The sequence below is a fragment of the Pistacia vera genome, unplaced genomic scaffold (genome assembly GCF_008641045.1).
Source record: "Pistacia vera cultivar Batoury unplaced genomic scaffold, PisVer_v2 Contig528, whole genome shotgun sequence".
Lineage (NCBI taxonomy): Eukaryota > Viridiplantae > Streptophyta > Magnoliopsida > Sapindales > Anacardiaceae > Pistacia > Pistacia vera.
In genome coordinates, this window is record NW_022196366.1 from 349,098 (window position 1) to 370,218 (window position 21,121).

The following is a 21,121-nucleotide window of genomic DNA, read 5'->3' on the forward strand; positions in this document are numbered from 1 at the left end:
TGATATCATGAAGAGCAGTGTGATGTGATTGAATCTTTGAAGAGAAGTGGTAAACTTTATCATCATTATGAAATTATGTAGTAGTCTTCTGATTTGGTTGAATAAAGGAATATTAAAGTATGAAGTGGACGTATTGGTACCCCACTAATAGATTAAAATAAATTTCATTGTGACAACTTTATCTCTATATTAAATTATTAAAATTAATATTATTTTCTATTTTTTACAACTACTTTTGACATTATTATCCTGTAAACCCAAATTTTTTTTTTTTATGTTATTCAAATCATTCTTAAAAAAAATAGTTTAATGATAGAAGACGATTTGCAATATAATATATCATGTTACAAAGAGGGTTCAGCCCGGACCACCAAAAGGGTGGGTTGCATGCAACCCCTGGACGGACCTGGTTGCTATATGACAACTCGACGACCCGCGGGTTGTAATTTTGTCCTTTCTAAGAAAGGACCGCCAACCCATCGGGTTGACCTGCGGGTTGCAACAGCCAACCCGTCGGGTTTGGCCCAAAAAAATTAAAAAAAAAACTAAAATTTATTTGTTTTTTTGAATTCCCTTTTTACCCTTGAAATATAGTCGTTTTATAGCAGTTGGAGAGGTTTTTTTCGTCATTTTGTTTTCCCAATTTTTTCTATAAATTGGCCCTAAACTCTCATATTTTCTCACAACTCAAATTCTCTCATTCTCTCTAATCTCTAGTCTTTATTGAAATCTCTCAATTATTCTCTTAATCTCTTTGTTATCAATTTGCTCTTATTTTAATTTTTATTAGTTTTTGCAATTTTCAATTTATATTTCCAATTTTTCATATTCCAATTCTCCTTCTTTAATTTTTTATTTCTTCTACATCAATTTTTTTTTTCAACTACAATGGATATATATTTCTCTTTTATCAATTTCAATGAGGAAGGAAACTACTATCCTAGTCCTAGTCCCGCTGAATTTACTAACATGAATACAGGAGGAGATTCAAATAGTCCCACTTTCCCGGTCTCAGAATCCGATACACCTCAAAATATGCCCCCGATTCCTCCCCACGCGCCCCACCTAAGCTCCCCCGTGGTTCTAGAAGTTGTCTGTAATCGTCGTCCTCTTCCAACTTCATCTCAAGCTGAAGCGGGTTATCAACTACTGTTGAAGACGACGACAGACACACATCAGACGTTTGGACGCATTTCGATAAGTTTTACGAGGTAGAAAATGGAGTTCAAGTGAAGAAAGCAAAATGCAAGATTGTGGAAATATATAAAGCGTTCAGGTAATGGTATAGTATTTTAAAAGGCATGCTAATAAACATATTGCTCACACGGAAATAGAGAAACCAATCAAACTTAAATAACTAATATGGGTATTACTTGGCGTTATAATTCTGATGTATATATGGAACAATTAGCTTTATATATTGCTGCAATGATCAACCTATTAATATGGCTGAAGATAAATATTTTGAAAGATTTATAAAAATTCATTTTTTCCAGGATTTAAAAGTTGTTCTAAAACTGCAACTAGAAATGATTTAATAAAATTGTTTAAGAAAATGAAATTAGAATTAAAAAATAAATACATACTTGTCAGTTAGTGGCTCTAACTACCGATATTGGAGTGGTAGAGCTAAATAAGATTATATTTGTGTGACTAGTCATTATTTTGATAACGAATGTAAATTAAATAAATCTTTATTAGAATTTAGATTAATGGATGTAGATCTAGTGGTCAACAAATTTATAATAAAATTGTTGAAGTTTTAGAAGATTATGATATTGTTACTAAAGTGATAAGTTTCATTTAGATAATGCAAGTTCTAATAGTAAAGCTATAGGTTTTTTTCAAAGTAATTATCCTTAACATAACAATTTGAAGTTTTTTCACACAAGTTGTGCATGTCATGTTATTAATTAATTGTGAAAAGTGGTATGAAAACAATTAAAGAAAAATATGATAGAATTAGAGATTGTTTAGCGGATTACTGGTAGTAATAAAAGAAATGCTGAATTTCAAGATGCTTGTATAAAATCAATATGTCTCCTATAACTTTTATATAGACATGCTTGTTAGATGGAATAATACTTATTTAATGCTTGATTCATGTTTACCTTATGCTAATTATTAGTTATTTGTAGCAAATATAGAGGTCTTCATTATTTAATAGAAAATGATTGGCAAATAGCTAAAATATTTCATTCTTTTTAAAAATTTTACCAATCCACTTTGCAATTTTCTGGTATGTATATCCTAACGTCCATTGGTAATACATACAAATATAAAAATTTCAGAGTTATTTACAAAAAACAAAAACAATGAAATTTTAAAAGAACCAATAAAGGCAATGGAAAAAAGTTTTTTAAAATATTTAAACCCATTCCTTTTCTTTATTGTTTAGGTGTCAATTGATCCTGAATTAAACAAGAAGGTTTAGAAAATGGTTTAGAGACATTAACTGAAATTTACAAAACTTAGCATTTGTCAATCAAAATGGAGAGGTAAAAAATTGTCTTGCAGAGGTATATTTCCAATATGAAACAGGTATGGGAACCCGCAAAGACAGAAATACACACGGAAGTTGCATCAGAAGAAACAAATGAAGCATTCTACACCTGAAGTGCATTAATAGGCTGAAGAGGAACCGAACCCGAAGCACCGGCACAACCTCCTCTTCAAAAGCACCAACGGCAACAACGAATCTACTGTCCGTCATGCAGTCACAGAGTAACGAGCTTCAATAATATTTGGGAGCCCCGAAACGTTACCAACAGATCCACAAAAAGAGCCAACTTTGATGTCTTGGAATATTGGAAAACCAGAAAATGTATTTTTCCGGTATTATCAAGACTTGCCTTGGATGTTTTTGCTGTTCCAGTCTCAACCGTCTCATCTGAACAAACATTTAGTGCAAGTGGAAGAATTTTAAATGAAATGAGGACTAAACTTCACAAAAAATGATAAAGTCCTCACATGTCTCGAGATTGGGAACGGTCGAGCCATCAAGATCATATGAGGTTGTCGACGATACTTTAATAGAATTATTTTAATTTTGTAATATAGATGATACGGATGAGGGAGGTCCTAGTCAACCCCAAAATTAGTTGTTTGTAAATTGTAAATGTAAATTATTGTCAATTATTACACTTTTTTTTCCTTACCAAGTTTTTGTCCCATTGAGTTTTTCTTGGTGAGGTTTTTAACGAGGATAATTATTGTAATTTCTTATTTATTTTTGATAAATGAATAAATTTAATTTTTCTTATATTACAATTTTAATGTATTAAAATTGAATTAATATTTGAAATGTACAAAAAAAAATTAATTTAATTGAATTATTGATATTTGAAAATAAGTTAACTAAAAATAATTACATTTATTATTTATAAATTGTTAATTATTCATTTGAAAAATTAATTAAACAAAACAAAAAAATCAAAATCAAAAAGGGGTTAACCCGACCCGACCCGCAGCCTAACCCGGCGGGTTAGGGTTGGCAGGCCGGGTTGGGCCAACAATCCCCAAAATTGGCGGGCCAACCGGCTCGCCTTTGTTGGGGGCGAGTCAAGAACGACCGCCAAAATGAGTAACCTGCTGCGGGTCGGGTCAGGCGGGGCCAGGCTAGGCGGGTTACTTTTCCACCACTAAATTGTATTATGTTCTTGAGATTATTTGTAAGGATTTTTTTAACTTTTATTTTTTCTGAATTCAATTTAATTATACAAATTTATTTCAAGAATGATGATGATGGAATATATAACATAAGTGAAGGGATGAAATGTAAACTCTTTAAATATTAAAAAAATGAAATGAAAGCATTTATGAAATTTATGGGATATCATAGAAAAAAAAAAAAATTTAAAATTTGAAATAAAGTTCTTAAAACGAGGTTTCTTGTCCATTATTGGAGTGTCAATGCCTCCACTCTAAAACATGTGTTTAATGTTATAAATGTTAATAGGATTAATTACAACCACCACCCCTCAGGTTTAAAAAACTGAAGGTTAGATTTCGAGTTTAGGGTTATTATACCAATATCACCCTCGATGTTTAAAAAATACTCAAATACCACCTTCTGTCAACTGTCATTAGTCATTACAACTTCCTTTATAAAATAATTAAAATAACCTTTTTACCCTTATATTTGATTTATTTTATCTTCGAAATTTTTTAAAAAACCTTGAAATAAGATGTCTCAAAAATGGGGTTTCTTACTTTCTTTAGTCCTATTGCTCCGTCTAAAAGAATGTGTTTAAAGTTAAAAAATGTTAATATCCCAATTGGTTTGAATCATTGGGCTCATGCATCATGAATTTTAGCCCAACGTTTCAGGAGCGTCGCCCCGATTTTGCTACCTGATCTGATAAGTTGGATTGGTCCCAATTCCTCTCAACAAAGATCCCTTCATAGTTCATATAAATGGCCCGAAATTCGCAAGGGTCCTTGATCATACTCCTATGAGGTAAAGATCCTCATTATTTTTTGATTGTGCCCACGATCAGGAGCTCTCATATGAAAGGATCTCACCAAAACATCTTGAAAGTTCATGATTAGATCCTCCGGCAACTAGGTTCTAGAGATGGCAATGGGCCCGATATTTTCAGGTGCCCAGCCCGTCCAGTCCCGAAAAGGTTAGGCTTTACTCGATGTTCGTGGGCTTAGGCCTGGGCCTGGTTTTAAGGCCCAACCTCGAGTATGGGCCAAGCCTGGGTATGTCTTCAGGCTCGGCCCAGCCCGACAATTTTAGTATTAATTATATTAAATTACCTTATACTATATATTTAATTACAACATTGTCCTACATATATATACAATATATTCATTTTTCTCAAACCCTACATCGATAGATGGATGCATTTTGTGGAAAGTTATTTATGTATTTGATGAGTATTAAAAAATAAATTAATATTTAAAAATTGTTTCTAGAATTAAAAATATAAAAAAAATTGAAATTTATTAATATTTAAAAATTCACATTATAAAAATAGGTGGGCTTGACCCGGGCCTGAGGTTACAAAAAATCCATCGGGCCAGGCTTGAGCTTTACCTATCATACCCATGACGGGTCCAAGCCGGGCTTAGGCCTTTGTCATTAGGTCGGGCTTGGGCTTGAGCCAAGGGGTACTCGGTCCCGACCCGACCCATTGTCATCACTACTAGGTTCTATTATTGGCCCGACTCCTAGCGACAAACAATAAGAAATATATTCTCTCAAATAAAATATTATATGTGCAAATCACCTTTCCACACAAATTTATGTGAATAATATTTATATGAATGGAGGAACGAAAACTAAAAATAATTAAACAATTTCACATAGAAATAATACTATACATCTCAATTTTCTTATTTTAATCAATTTATTTTCGACATATAACTATGAGTTGATCATGATCATGTTATAAACGAAATTAATGCAACATGCAAAAATATATTTAAAATGAGAAATTATAAAAACATGCAATAATAATAATTTACATCTATTTACATTATTACAAGAGAAACAAATCTTAAATATAAAGTTAATTTCTTAATGCCGATAAGAATGTGATGTAGAATGTCTAGCAGATGAATTTCTAGAGACGGATGAGCGTTAAAAACCAAAACACACGGTCCAAAAAATCTTAAATCTAAAATGGACATGTCAACTTAAAACAATTATAACTTTTGATCCAGAAGAAGTCACAGTGCCCATAAAATATCAACGGAAAGCTTGTTTCGAGGCCGACAACATGGTAACTGGATATCCCAATTGGGGAATCCATAGTTTTGATGTGTTTCGGGACAGTTTAAGTTTTATGTGTGTATTTCCTATTCAGTAATACTACACTTACAAACCATTCTCACTAACTTTCTCTCACAAACGCGACGTGTCAGCTCGTAATTGGTCAGCTCGCAATGGGCCATGTCTGACCAATTACGAGCTGCTATGTCAACGTTTGTGAGAAGTATTTGTCAACCTATCTTTATTATTTCTTATTTTATTTTAGGATTTCTTATATATATATAATTTAGATTTTATTTCCTTCTTTATTAGGAGTCTTGTTATGGTTGGTTGTCATCTTATATAAACTTATTTGTTTTTGGATATTATTCAATAATTATTCAGATTTTATCTTTAAATTTTATGACTTAAGTTTACATTAGACTTATTTACCAATCCTAAAGGTATAATAGATTGTTATCCTTTTTGTTACGCTAACATGCTGCCTTAGAATATAAGAAATATACTTAAAAATCACGCGTAATTATGACATAATTACTGTTAACCCTATCACCTTATAAACATGTAGAAACTAGAAAGTTGGCAAAACACAAGCCGATGGATTGACACCAACATGTTTAACAACATCCTCTACGTGTAATATCGCCATGCATAATTGTCACTTCCACCACATTGCTTTGCCACGTGTCCTGATCATGAACGTATATAATATTATAATTCAACGACTGACAGGAAAAGAGGCAGGTTCATCTTCTCCCGAATAATATATTACTACTTTTCTATACGTTTTAGAATTTGTAGTACAAACTTGATTCTGTGGATACCATATCTTGCATGCGTACGTAGGATAGATTTAAAAAAAGTGCATGAACTGCCTTAATAATAATAATAATTTATAAAGCGTTACGCCCATCCACACGAACTTTATTAGTACTTTTAACTTGTAAACTCAAAAGATGATACCTTGCAGAGATTAAGAAAAAAAAGACATTAATATTCAAAGTTTGTTGGATCTCTTCGACACATCTCAACAATAATTTAACAACATTTGTATAACTACCATAATTTCTATTATAATATATATTCAGGTCAACTCCATAGACGATAATGACTATATTGGGTAAGCCATGCATGTACAAGTAAATCACCCAGATGTGTGACAAGTAATTGTTTCAACAAGTATATTATGTAAGCACAAATTAAATTATGGAGGAGATGATTTAAAATATAGAGGGAAATTTGTTGAGAATCTATATCTGTATGATCAGAATGAGTACCTTATTTGTTTATTAATTAGCTAATTTAAATACGGGCATATATGTGTCGTCATGGTAAAATCTTCTAAAGCTTATCTGTAATGTTTGGATAAGGAAATGTCTGTCTCTAGACAACAAACAGGGGGGCAAAAGATTTAATTAATCAAGATTTCGATTTACATGATAAATCACTTTTATAATCTGTTAGTAAACGCTAAAGAAACACATGTAATCAAGACGTTATAGTAATGAAATGGCTAGTAATTGTAATTCTATATCTAAAATTAAAACAGTTGTTCATGTTCTTCTAGAGAGTTTTCTGGGAAGACAATAAAGAAAGGTGAAAATGTGGCACAAGCAAGCTGAAGAAAACAGTGTTTTGACAATAGGGCAAATCTCAGTAGATAATATAAAAGCATTTGACCATTGGCTGTATTGTTAGATAGAGTTGGATGAAAAAAACACCAGATTTTCAATGACTTTGAATTCAATCTAAAAATAAAAAGCTAGCTTCATATATGCGTCTGCAGAAGAAGGAAGGAATACACTTGTGCCTATAATGGACAATTGTCACAGAGAAAGGAAAGTAACGAAGATAGTTGACTTTATTGGTTGGAAGTAGAGAGGACACCTGGCATCACATGCTACGTGGTGAGATTTGAATGGTTTAAAGCAACCTAGTTCCAGCTTGGAAAGATTTGCACTTTTCGTTCTGTAGAAATCCACGTGTTTCTCAGTAGGTGACACAACAATATCATATAATTATTTGCTTTACCAGAGAACATTTGGAAATGCACAGTGAAGTTTCCTGCAATCGATTCAGACCATTTTTTTAAACACATGTTGAAAAAAAATATATTTGAAAGCATTGTGAAAAGACTTTCCCTGTTGACTATACAATCAAATCAAGCTTTATGTCGATTGTGAATTTGTGATACATTTTCAATTTGAGTTTGTATTCGAATACAAATCTTATATAGGAAATTAGATCATGAAAATGATCTTATAATCTTTTAATATGTGAAATAGTAATAATAATGAATATGCATGATGAAGCGTAAATTGTAATTAACCATATTTTTTCCTCATAGCATGTTCAAATTTATAACGTATTCTACATATAGTCACAGAATGATTGTGATTTTCATGATAGTTATATATATATTAGTTGTTGCAGCTAATCATAAGACCAATTAAGCTGATGACTGACAGCTAACATAGATAAAGCCTTGAAGGCAAATAAATTCAAAATTTTGGAGAAAAAAGACAATAGAACAGTGGAAAAACTTTTCCTTCTTGATAAGGATTAAGGCGGGACCTGCCTACCTTACCGTCCAATTTTCTCACTGTGGAAATGTAAAAAAGAAAAAAGTCAACCCCAGAGGATTGCTGTTTTTGTATCACTGTTTTGGTCAATCCGAAAGCACAATTAGTTCATGTTCAGTCTTTTTTCAAGTGTTAAATTCAATTTAATTTGCTAACTTTTTTTTTTTTTTTTTTTTAATTTTTTTTTACGATAAGTTCAATTCAAAACCGAAGTGAACTCATACCAAATTCATAAAATGATCAAGAATAAATTTAACTCATTCCATATAATAATAACGAATATACTTCATTCAATTTGCATGGATAATTTATTTCGAACTCCAAACTTACGAAATTGAATACAAAGGGCAAATTATTAATTTATTGAAATGAATATTTTAAATGTTATTAAAGAATCTAGGCACATATGTAAAAGCTAGGGAGTGGATTAAAAGAAAAGAAACCAAGGCATGTGTTCACATACGGTATTCTAGCTTTTGTATTCTTAATTTGCTACATTTGAAAAAATGAGAAGTATATTTGGGTATAATCAACCTAACTGCGACTAAAATTGATAGCAAGAGGCTCTTAAAATTACTTTTTTATTTATAATAAGTGGGTACGTGTTGCTCTATTATTGTGTACATTTGTTATTTGTGGAATTAAACACTTCGGCACATACATATTACAAACACACATGTATTGAGCTAAATGGAGAAAATTACATACACTTGTCATGAGGACGGCGCCAAATAATTTTGACTACAACCAATACCGCACACTTCTCACCAAATCCTATAAATAGAGCTCATCTTTCCATGAGGAAGCAACAACGAATTGACAATTTGTTTCTTTCAGAGCCAACACTTTCAGTTCTATCGACTATCGATCTTGTTCTTCTATAAACGTCACCGTGTGCGTACTATTTGTAAGAAAGAACACAATGGGAAGAGCACCTTGCTGTGATAAGAATGGACTCAAGAAAGGTCCTTGGACTCCTGAGGAAGATCATAATCTCATCAGCTATATTCAATTGCATGGCCCAGGCAACTGGCGAAATCTTCCTAAGAACGCCGGTACTGATCCATCTTTCTCCTGCTTTTTTTTTTCTCACTATCAGGATTTAATTAGTTTGATTTGATGATTTTTCAGATATGATCAATTTTTTATTTCTAATACATCTTATTATTCAATGATGTAGGGCTTCAAAGATGTGGAAAAAGTTGTCGTCTTCGATGGACTAATTACCTGAGACCTGATATCAAGAGAGGAAGATTTTCTTTTGAAGAAGAAGAGACCATAATCCAGTTGCATAGCATCTTGGGCAACAAGTATGGCCATGATTTTCCAATAATTTTCAATTTTTAAAGATAATATACAGTATAAGTATAGTCAAGAAAGTATACGCATATATGTTAGGTTAGCAACTCCGTGGAAATGATTATTTTTGGAGCTCACATACTTTTTTTTTTTCCATTATAGGTGGTCAGCTATTGCCGCTCGCTTGCCAGGAAGGACCGACAATGAAATCAAAAACTACTGGAACACTCATATCAGGAAGAGGCTTCTTAGAAACGGGATTGATCCTGTGACTCATGCTCCTCGCCTTGATCTTCTTGACCTATCAACACTTCTTAGATCAACTTTGTGCAACTCTTCACTTCTCAATGTGTCAAACCTGTTTGGTGCTCAAGCTCTCCTAAACCCAGAACTGTTAAGGCTAGCTTCTACCCTTTTATCATTAAAGCAAGAAAACCCAGAAACAGTTATGCAGTATCTCCAGCAAAACCAACTTTGCAATATTCCTCAGCTGCAAAACCAGACACCAATTACTTCCCAAGTAAACGATCAGTTTCAAACTCATATTCCAGAAGTTTCAAATTGCACCACATCTAATGCAATTTGTACTTCAAATTTTGATCAAACGCAACTCATGCAAGCCAATCTGGAAGGGCTATTGTCAAACTTGACAAACTTGAGCAGCCAAAATTTCCAAGAGAATTTGATACCTTCAAGTTTAACTGAAACTTTTGTTTCGGAACCAAATCACATGTTTTGTAGCTCAAACCCCACAATTCCTGTTACTTCTGAAGGTTCAAGTTTCCAATCACTCAACAACGGAAACCAAAATTTTAGCTTTGATTCTGTTATGTCAACGCCGTTATCAAGCCCGACTCCGTTGAATTCATCATCCACATACATCAATAGCAGCCCCGAAGATGAGAGAGAAAGCTACTGCAGCAGCTTGTTGAAGTTTGAAATTCCAGAGAGTTTGGATATTAGTGATTTCTTGTAAATTTTGTGTAAGTGCATGTGAGACTTGTAATGAAAACTATCCTTGTGAATTAGGGTTTGGTTTTGGTTTTGTATTAGTTGTTGTTGTCTTGTTGATAAGTGGAATTCTTTGTTATTTTTTCAATAACAGTTTACCATAGTCATTGTCCTATCATCATTATCATTATTATCCTTAATCCTTATTCTGATCAACACTCCATAGCTGAATGCAATGCAGAGATAGTAATTAATATTGTTTGAACCCAAAATAAAATAATAATTTACAATGGTTATAATCTGTTTGATCTTTATCTTATTCTTTGTGGAAAAGTTAGCCTTTCCCAACTTTTCTAATCCAAGTCATAGTGATCTAATAATTATTAGAGTTGATGCTGCAAAATAAGAAGAAATCAGCTGATTAACTAGGCTTTCTTGGCCCTTTGTTAATTTACTTGAAAAACTCAAGTTATAACTATTAAAAAGCTATTGTGTAAATAAATGAAATAGCCAAAAGGCAAAAGGTAAGAACGTTTTTCACATAGATTTCTTGATCGAGTCTTTGCTATTGTCAGGATAATACATTCTGCTTAAAATTTCTAATTTCCGTGACTACCGTTTCTAAGTTAGTTAATTCTGAAAGAAGCACCCCATTAATACCGGACATTTCAGCTTTATGATAAATGGGAGCCGAAAGGAAATGCAAAAAAGATTTTTCCTTTGGTTTATTTATTTTCTACAGTTCTTTTGGCGAACAATCCATTCCTCTGAACTGTAGATGAAGAAATCTATAATTCATGTTGTAGGATGGAAAAGGAAAATTGAATTTTGTATTTTTAAAGATTTGACGTATCATTTTCCTAATAATATGTTTGGAAACAAAAACACTAGTTATGTATTTATTAAAGTTTCAAAGAAAAAAAGAAAATGGTAACAGACAATAGTCCACTATTATTCAAATTTAAACTTTTAAATAAAATTTGTTTCGGATCAACGACCTTTTCTGTTTTTTCTTCTTCTTTTAATTAATATCTGGTTCTTATTGCATGATGACAGAGGCGTGCACACATGATCTAAAAACTAACAACCAAGCTGGCACTCTTATATGGCAATTCATTTTAATTACGCAATTATCTTATCATCATCTCGTCATCATCATCACTTTCTTCTTCTTCTTCTTCTTCTTTTAGTCTCGCCGCCCACGCATAAAAGGCTTTGTTGGCCGTAATCAGCTTCTCCAAAGGTCGTTTTGTCCTTTAAATTCAAAGAACAAAAAGTGCCTTCTTGTTCTTACATGCCCTATTACTTAATCCCCTATAAGGCTGTAAGTATAAAAGATCACGTGGAAATACGAATATGAAACGCTTTTACATTATGATTAGGTAAAGGAGAGAAAATAGAAGACGATATCTCATTCTCATATACTTTGGTCCATTTCATATTGGTATAGAATAGAATTGATACAAGTGAAAGGTTGTAGCTTTTGAGTAAGTCCTTATGCATGTTTAATACAATATAACCATTATACTTGTATAAATACATATGAAGTGTAATAAAAGTGATTTCGTAGAGATCTCTCTAGTAAATTTCATCGCATGACTGAAAATTGAAAACAATCCCAAGAATCAATTATCAATTAAGCACGTGACAGAGTGTTATTCTACGGATAAAATTGTAAGATCATGTTCACATATATTATCACTTGTTCTTTTATTTGTGTTTCTGAAGACTTTGTAAATATTTCTTCCATTTATAAGTTACACGTCGCCACCGGTCAAAAGAACCATAATTTGTGAAGTACAAAAGGTGCTCATCACATAATATGGCTCACCAACCGGATGACTCTTTTGATATATGACAAAGAGAGTGACATTAATTTCTCTCATTATTTAGCTTATGGGACCAAAATTAGAATCATTTGAAAAAGATAAGAATCAAATCAGAAAAAGAAACGGAATAAGTCGGTTTGATGCCAGAACAAATAAGGTCTTATAACTGATCTTGTTCAACCATATTTGATTACTTATTCTTTAATTTATTGATTCACTACTAAAAATGAATTAAACTCTATTTTAGGTCAAAAAAGTACCACTCATATTTGATTATTCTTTCTTGGCCTGTTTTTTGGCCTGGCTTGTACTAGTTTCATTTCCCTGGTCAAATTGATTGCTTGTCTGAAAGGCAAAAGAAAAAAGAGTGGCCTCAATAGATCAGCTACCAATAGTTAGTGATGGATGATGGGACACATATTATTGCTTTACGGATTAAATATCAAATAGAATTGCAAGGATAATTAAATTCTTAATTACTCTTATACATGAATTCTTTTTAAAATTGATCGTTATTCAAAATAACCCAAACTTGCCGAAAATCAACCTATTGTAACCTTCCTTTAAAGGCTAATATAAATCATAGATTAAAGAAAGAATTAAACAGTAATTTTCATGTAAATTGGAGTTTAGAAAATAGGATTGCCCATTTAGCATTACTCCTTGGTTTTTAATGGGCCTGGAGGCCATGACCCATACAGTTTGCGTATACATAATTATCTAATATTGAAGATAAAGGTTTCCGTCAACATTATCTTCTCGATGTCTATAATTATAGATTGTGACATAATTGTCAACTTTTAGCTTAAATTATGAAAACTTTTGAAGATCCTTACAAGGCAACCATAAAGTGAGAATAATTAAGCAATGCATCTTTTGCTTTTGATTACCTTATACACTTGGTTTGCTTTAATCTTAAAAAGAAAATGTTTATCATCCTTTTCATATTACTTTTCTTCCTATTCCTTTTCTTTAACTTGTAATTTTCAGTTTCATTATCCCGTAATCACCACTCTTTTGAAGATTAATTAAGACCACCTACTCAAAAAAACTTAATTATATGGCTTTTCTTGATTGATTAAAGAAGTGGGAAGCCTTCAAAGGATGTGTACTTGCTGATTGTAGAATGATTAAATTTCTTTCTTCTCATATATGGGACCAAAATGAGATTCAATTTTTGCTTATAAATTTGTGGACTCTCTATTCAATAATTATATCGCGGCTGCAGAGAATGGGGAACCAGATACTATTTACCAAGTCATTTTATATATAAAACTACATGATAATATATCATTTGATAGTGCTGTTTCCATCTAGAACCGCAATGAGGCCAGTAATCACTAGAGGGAAAGGTACCTTGATGATTTGCATTAATAATTCTTTTGTCTCCATTCCATATTAATTTTAAACTGAGACTGAGTGCTCATTCTTGTGCTAGATCAATGCTTTTGCCAAAATAAAATGCAGGATTTGCTTATATGATTGGATGGTTGTAGGGCTTTGAAAAGTTAAATAGCGACTCCAGGAAAGTCCATAATGCAGTCTTTCTTACCTACTACTTTCTATCATTCAAAATTATGTTCCTTTTAGCATGATTGATGGTTTAATTAAGACTTAAAAGTTGTGCAAAAGTTATGTGAATTTCACCAAACTCTTTCTTTTCACCTCTTCCACCAAACACACTTCGCTTTAAGTAATGAGAAATAACTAGGTCAATGACCTCTTCATTGTTAATTTTGGTTTCCTATGTTTGTAAATGGGTATTTTAAAAATTCAAGATATTAAGGTAGCTTTTCTTTATCAATTTAAAAGCTCCAAGTCCCTTTAAATTTCGTGAGAGCACTAGTAACAAGATACTTTTAAGTCAAGCGAACTCTTCATTCTAACATTCTAAATTCTTTAATTCAGATGAATCAAATTCCCCAAGTAGGATTTCGACCTACGACCAATCAGTTAACAGCGACCGCTCTACCACTAAGCTACTAAGGATAGCGGGAGATTCTATCTCATAAAGTTCAATTTCCATTCTCAACCCATGACCAATATGAACTCAAGTTTCCTTCGTAACTCCGGAACTTCTTCGTAGTGGCTCTCCATGCCTCGTTTCATGGGAACCTCAAAGCGCTCTATTTCATTATATTCGTCCATATCCATCCATTCATTTAATATCCCTTGGTGTCATTGACATAAGATGTCGTTTCTAGTATATCTGTTTCTATTTCTATATATGCAAAGTTCAAAATTCATCAAAAGTTGCAAAATCACCATAAATAATCCAAAATTGAAATAGAACAGAAAAAGGGGAGGTTTGTGATGATTTTTCAATCTTTTATACTAGGTAATCTAGTATCCTTATACATGAAGATAATCATTCATCGTCGTGGTCGAACTCTATTATGGATTTCTGACCACACTTCTCCATAAGGCCTTCTTATCTCTTCCTTCTCTGAGCTCGGGTTATGGAAAAAGAGAAGAAGAATCGGAGAAGTGTATCACAACAACTGGTTTTATTAGGATAGCTCATGATTGTTCATATCGATCTATTATGCGCCTCTGCATCTAGCATTGGGTAGACCTCATACAATAACTATCATAACTCTACGTATCTTTTGTTTCATTTCTTCTGGAACGTTCACAAACACTTTTTGATTTGGATCTACTATCAGAAATTCAATGTGTAATCTTAGCATTCAATGCGTAATCCTAATAATCTCATTTTTTAATTATTCAACCATTTCATTTTACCAAGTTCATGTTAGCCAGATTGCAAATTTCTATGTTTCGATGAAACAACAGTGTTATTTGTAACAAGTAGTTTTTTGGTTGGTTAATTGGTCACATTTATTCATGAAATGGGTTGGATTGGTATTAGTTTGGATACAACAAGAATTCTATTATTCTAATGTACTTATTCGATCTAATAAGTACCTGGTGTCAGAATGAGAAATTCTATGGCTCGAATCTTTAGTATTATCTTATTTATTACTTGTATCTACTATTTGGCAGAATACCATCACCCATTTTTACTAAGAAACTGAAAGTGAAAGAATCTTTGAAAGGCAAAAAGGGACGAAAGTGCGAATAACGAAGGGAAATAGAACGACTTTCAAACAAGGGGACTAAACAGGAACAAAGGTATCCCGGAGAGAATCTTCTCCTTCCCTTTTTTGGAAAGAAAAGAGGATCCAGACAAAATCGAGGAAACAGAAGAGATCCAGTGAAAAAGGAAAAAAAAAAAAAAAAACAAGTATAAATTTCACTTTCACTTTAAAGAAACATGAGATAAATAGCCCAGTTTATGAAACTTCTATCTGATGGGAATCAAGAAAATGTGAATTTAGAATAGTTAAGAAAAGTAACAAGTAACAAATAAAGAAAAATATCTATTATGGTTTGAAAAACCTCTTGTGACTCTTCTTTTCGACTAAATGAGGGATTGTCCATTTCGATATTAAAAAAAAAAAAAAAAGAATCAATTTGAACATCTGTAAGAAATGAAATGGCACACTTTTTTTTTTTTTTTATACATGTCAAAGTGATGGAAACGAAAGGACTCTTTAACGTATCCACAAGTTTGTCAACTTTTTTGAAATGATACAAAAAAAAAATGTCTTTTTTTACAACAGAAAAAACTTTTCTCTGATGAATTGTATAGCATTGGAGTTACAACAATGAACAACAAGGAACAATTTAACACGAGTTTCTAATTAGAATCGAAGTTTTGGATAAAAGATCTTTTACCCGGATGTACTCGAAAAAAAGGACTAATTTGTAATGATGGACTAAAAAAAACATACCTAAAATATATGATCCTTTCGCGTATGGATCTTCTCGTGGAAGAATGAAAAATTATTTTCACTTGTAATCCTAATGAAACTTGTATCCAATACAGAGGAATTTTTTGGATAAATAAGATTCATGGTCTACTTCTTATTAATGATTATCATGAATTTGAACAAACAATAGACGATTGAGTAGAAAATTATTTTCAAGAGAAAAGAAAAGTACATTCTTATTTTCCAGAACCCAAACGGAGAAATTGATTTAGAATCGATCAAAATTAAAATTTCTATTTGATGTAGTTCTAACGATTCCCAATGCTCACAATTAAAAAAAATCTATGGGAATAAAAGAAATTAGTAAAACATTTCCTCGTGGTCATACAAATTATTTTCTGATTTAGATAAAAGAGAGCGAACTGACAGAAACGTGGCGGATGGTCCTGGAATTAGTACAAAAACGCGAACGAGTATTGATTTATCTTATACTAATCCAATACCGATACTTATACTAATAACAAATATAAAAAGAATTATCACAAACCAAGTTATTAACTTTTATAATTTAAGATTTGTCCTTCAATATCACGGAAAATACTAAATAGTCTTATATCAAATCGGGAGCTTTGGTTCTTCCCAGAATTGTGTCTACTTTTTAATGCTAAAAATGAAACCATGGATCATACCAATCTAATTACTTCTTTTCGATTTTAACGGAAATGCAAATGGTAATAAAAGAGAACTGAAAGAAAAATGAATATCTTTTTATATCATCGAATCAAAAAAATTATCTTGAATTAGACAATGGAAGTCAAGAAGAAAAGAAACCGCAAGCCAGGAAATTCCAGATCAATGCACAAAACCAAGTAAGTCTGTTCAGTTCCTCAAACTAAGAAAAAGAGTTGAAGAAACTATGCGGATCTGACATGAAAAAACGTAGAAAGAAAAAGCAATACAAAAGCAACACAGAAGCAGAGCTTCATTTCTTACTAAAAATATTTTCATTTTCAGTTGAGATGGGATAATTCTTTAAATGAAAAGCTAATGAACATATCCAAATCAATTGTCTCCTACTCCAACTGATAATCCAAGAGAAATTATTATATCCTATATTCGAAGGGGAGAAATGCGTCTTGGATATTTTGATGACTAAGAGGATTTAACTCTTATGAATTGATGAAAAAGGGAATAGTGATTATCGAACTGGCTCGTCTGTCTGTGAAAAATAATGGACAATTTTTCTATATCAAACCATAGGTATTTCATTGGTCATAAGAATAGTGCCAATTTAAATTTAATATAGTACTCCTTTTCCACCAAACTTCTTTCTTTTCACCTCTTCCACCAAACACCTTCGCTTTTAAGTAATGAAGAAACAGGTCAATGACCTCTTCATTGTTAATTTTGGTTTCCTAATGTTGTAAATGGGTATTTTTACAAAATTCAAAGATATTGGTAAGCTCTTTCTTTATCAATTTAAAAGCATCCAAGTCCCTTTAAATTTCTGTGAGAGCACTAGTAAACAAGATACTTTAAATTCAGCTTTTAATAACATTTTTTCGTGCAACCAGATTGTAGACGTTCAGGCTTTGGCATCTGGTTGTTACCATGCTTTTTAATACTTATGCGGGCGTGGGCTCTTCTTTGAAAGATAAAGACAGGGGTCGCAAATTACAAAAGAGCAAAAATGACATTAACATGGACCCCTTTACCTTTGTAAGTTTGTCATGATCTGGTAAAACTGTCTAGGACTTTAGTAGTGTTTATGCAGGCAAATTATAACGAAAATTTCCGGAAAAATCTTATTCAAAATTTTAACAGCTTGACTCATATCAAGCCTCTCCAAGTTTCTCAACATCATGAAGCCTACCATTATGATAACTCTGACCTGTAATTTGCAATGGTCTTCTCACATGGGCGCATTTTGTGAATAATCTTCTCTCCAATTATTTATCCATGACCTTAAAGGAGGGGCATGCAAGGCAATAGCCAAACATATGACAAACTTTTGCAGCCAAAATGTTTGAAAAGAAGCCAGAGCTGGGGTCAAGAGTCAGACTCACCAAACCACACCACCCACCATGCCCCTTCTAAGGCTAACCAAAACCCTCCAGTAACCGTACACATTGCTAATACATCTGGGTCCGTCTACCCGGATTCACGACTCTATTATTACTCTTTTTCTTCCCACTTTACTGGCTCAATTACCAATATAGCTTTACAAAAAAATTCTATCTTTTGAGACACATTAATCTCATTTTCTTTTCTTTCTGGAGTGGGTCTTTTGAATCTAATCTAGCTTTGATATTATAATACTATAATTTACATGGTCTAACACCTTTTTCTGTAACAATTACTGAAACTAAGGGACCCTGCATCCCAGAAGGCCAGAACCCAAAGTGAAAGAGAAATAAAGGTTTGAAAAAAAAGATAAAAGAAAAATATAAAAGAAAGAAAAGGCTTTTAGTATAGGTAGTCGAGACGGTAAAGCTTTCCACAAAGAGACCTTTTTGGTGGAATAATTTTGCTTGATTGACGCTTTATGTTTGTCTTTAAACTAATACATCTCTTTACCTTGTGATTATTACTTTAGAGTTTTCACGTTTCTATCTTCTGTGATGGAACCTGCATATGTTTGTTATTTTGTCCTTTGTTGAAATGGAATATGCAAAGAATAAAGATTTTGTTTTAAAATCATTGGGTTTGCAATAAACAAATTGAAACTGTGACGTTTCTAGAGAGATGCAGAAGTGGCAATTTCATGTGAATCCAAGATTCAAATTCACTTTTGGGTCTTTATGTTAGCTATTGCATTAGTTTATATTATCTGTAAAAGCAATTTGATAAATAAGTAAAATATTGGCTGTCACGCATGAGCCTTGTTTGAGGACTGAGCAGAAGTTAGGTGAGAGTCTTGCTTGCTACGATCATGCACAGATCTCTCTGCTCCACAGCCTAGTATCTTTGTTTCATTTTTTTGGAACAATCACAAACACTTTTTTGATTATGGATCTACTATCAAAATATTAATGGTGAATCTTAGCATTCAATGTGTATTCCTGAATAATATTTTTCAATTATTCAACCATCATTTTCCAAGTTCAATGTTTAGCCAGATTAGTCAACATTTCTATGTTCGATGCAACAACAAGATGTTTATTTGAACAAGTAGTTTTGTTGGTTGGTTAATTTGTCACATTTTATTCATGAAATGGGTTGGATTGTATTAGTTTGGATACAGCAAAAGAATTCATTAGGTCTAATGTACTATTCGATCTATAAGTACCTTGTGTCAGAATGAGAAATTCTATGGCTGAATCTTTAGTATTCTCTTAATTATACCTTTATCTACATTTAGGCAGAATACCGTCAACACTTTTTACTAAGAAACTGAGTGAAAGCAACATTTGAAAGGCAAAAAAGGGAGGAAAGTGCGAAGGAACTGATGGAGAAATAGAAACGGCTTTCAAAACGAGGGGGACTAAACAGGAACAAGAGGTATCCACGGAAGAATATCCTTCTTTCTCTTTTTTTTTGAAAAGAAAGGAGGATCGGACAAAATCGAGGAAACAGAAGAGATCCGAGTGAATGGAAAGGAAAAAAAAAAAAAAAAAAAAAAGCATAAATTCCACTTTCAATTTAAAGAAACATGCGATAAAATAGAGCCAGTTTATGAAACTTCTTATCTGGATGGGAATCAAGAAATGCGAAGTTAGAAATAGTTAAAGAAAAGTAACAATAAAGAAAAAATATTATTGGTTTGAAAAACCTTTGTGCACTCTTTTCGACTATAAACGATGGAATCGTCCATTTCGATATAAAAATAAAAAAGAATCAATTTGAACATGCTGGAATAAATGAAATGGCACATTTTTTTTTATACATGTCAAAGTGATGGAAAGAAAGGATCTCTTTTACGTATCCAGAAAGTTTGTAACTTTTTTGGAAATGGTACAAAAAAGAGTCTTTTTTTACAACGGAAAAACCCTTCTCTGATGAATTGTATAAGGATTGGAGTTACAACAATGAAAAACAAAGGAACAATTTAAACAAGGAGTTTCTAAGTAGAATCGAAGTTTTGGATAAAGGATCTCTTACCGAGATGTACTCGAAAAGACTAAATTTTGTAATGATGAGACTGAAAAAAATAATAGCTAAAATATATGATCCTTTCGCGTAGGATCTTCTCGTGGAAATGAAAAAATTATTTTCATGTAATCTTAAATGAATTTCTATCCAAATAACATAGGAATTTTTTGGATAATAAGATTCACGATCTACTTCTTATTAATGATTATCACAAATTTGAACTACAATGATAGATTGAGTAGGAATTATTTTCAAGAGAAAAAGAAAAGTACGTTCTTTATTTCCAGAACCCAACGGAGAAAATGATTCAGAAGATCGAATCAAATTTAAATTTTTATTTGATGCAGTTCTAACGATTCCCAATGCTCAAACAATTAGAAAAAAATCTTTGGAATAAAAGAAATTAGTAAAACAGTTTCTCGGTGGTCATACAAATTAGTGTCCAATTTAGACAAAAAAGAGAGCGAAACCGACGATAAACGTGGCCGATGGTCCTGGAATTAGTACAAGAACGCGAAACGAGGATTGATTTTTACTTATACTAATCAATACCAAATACTATATACTAATAACAATATAATAATTTCACAACACCAAGTTATAACTTTTATAATTTAAGATATGTCCTTCAATATCACGGAAAATCTTTTTCTTAGATTAAAGTAAAAGATTGTTTAAAAAAACAGGAATATTCATACGAATATAAGGCAACCTTTTGGAATTTTGGTTAATGATGGAAACCTGGTTAAGGGTCTATCAATATGATTTACTGGATTAGATGGCCTAGATTGTACCACAAAAATGGCGAAATGAGCGAATCAAGATTGTATGATAATAAGATATACAAATTTCATTGAAAAAAACCGTTAA

General features: G+C 32.2%; 1 protein-coding gene and 3 pseudogenes across 1 annotated transcript; all 4 read left to right on the forward strand.

The window, feature by feature from the left end:
- The first annotated feature begins 9,127 nt into the window (after positions 1 to 9,127).
- Positions 9,128 to 10,729, forward strand: LOC116107108 (transcription factor MYB102-like). Its single transcript, XM_031393404.1, has 3 exons — positions 9,128 to 9,359; positions 9,485 to 9,614; positions 9,766 to 10,729. Exons 1-3 carry the CDS (start codon positions 9,227 to 9,229, stop codon positions 10,577 to 10,579), a joined length of 1,077 nt encoding a protein of 358 aa, XP_031249264.1. The 5' UTR covers positions 9,128 to 9,226; the 3' UTR covers positions 10,580 to 10,729.
- A 3,967-nt stretch (positions 10,730 to 14,696) lies between these two features.
- Positions 14,697 to 15,468, forward strand: LOC116107147 (annotated as a pseudogene).
- A 396-nt stretch (positions 15,469 to 15,864) lies between these two features.
- On the forward strand, positions 15,865 to 16,431 carry LOC116107149 (annotated as a pseudogene).
- A 2,389-nt stretch (positions 16,432 to 18,820) lies between these two features.
- Positions 18,821 to 20,320, forward strand: LOC116107150 (annotated as a pseudogene).
- The last annotated feature ends 801 nt before the right edge of the window (positions 20,321 to 21,121 follow it).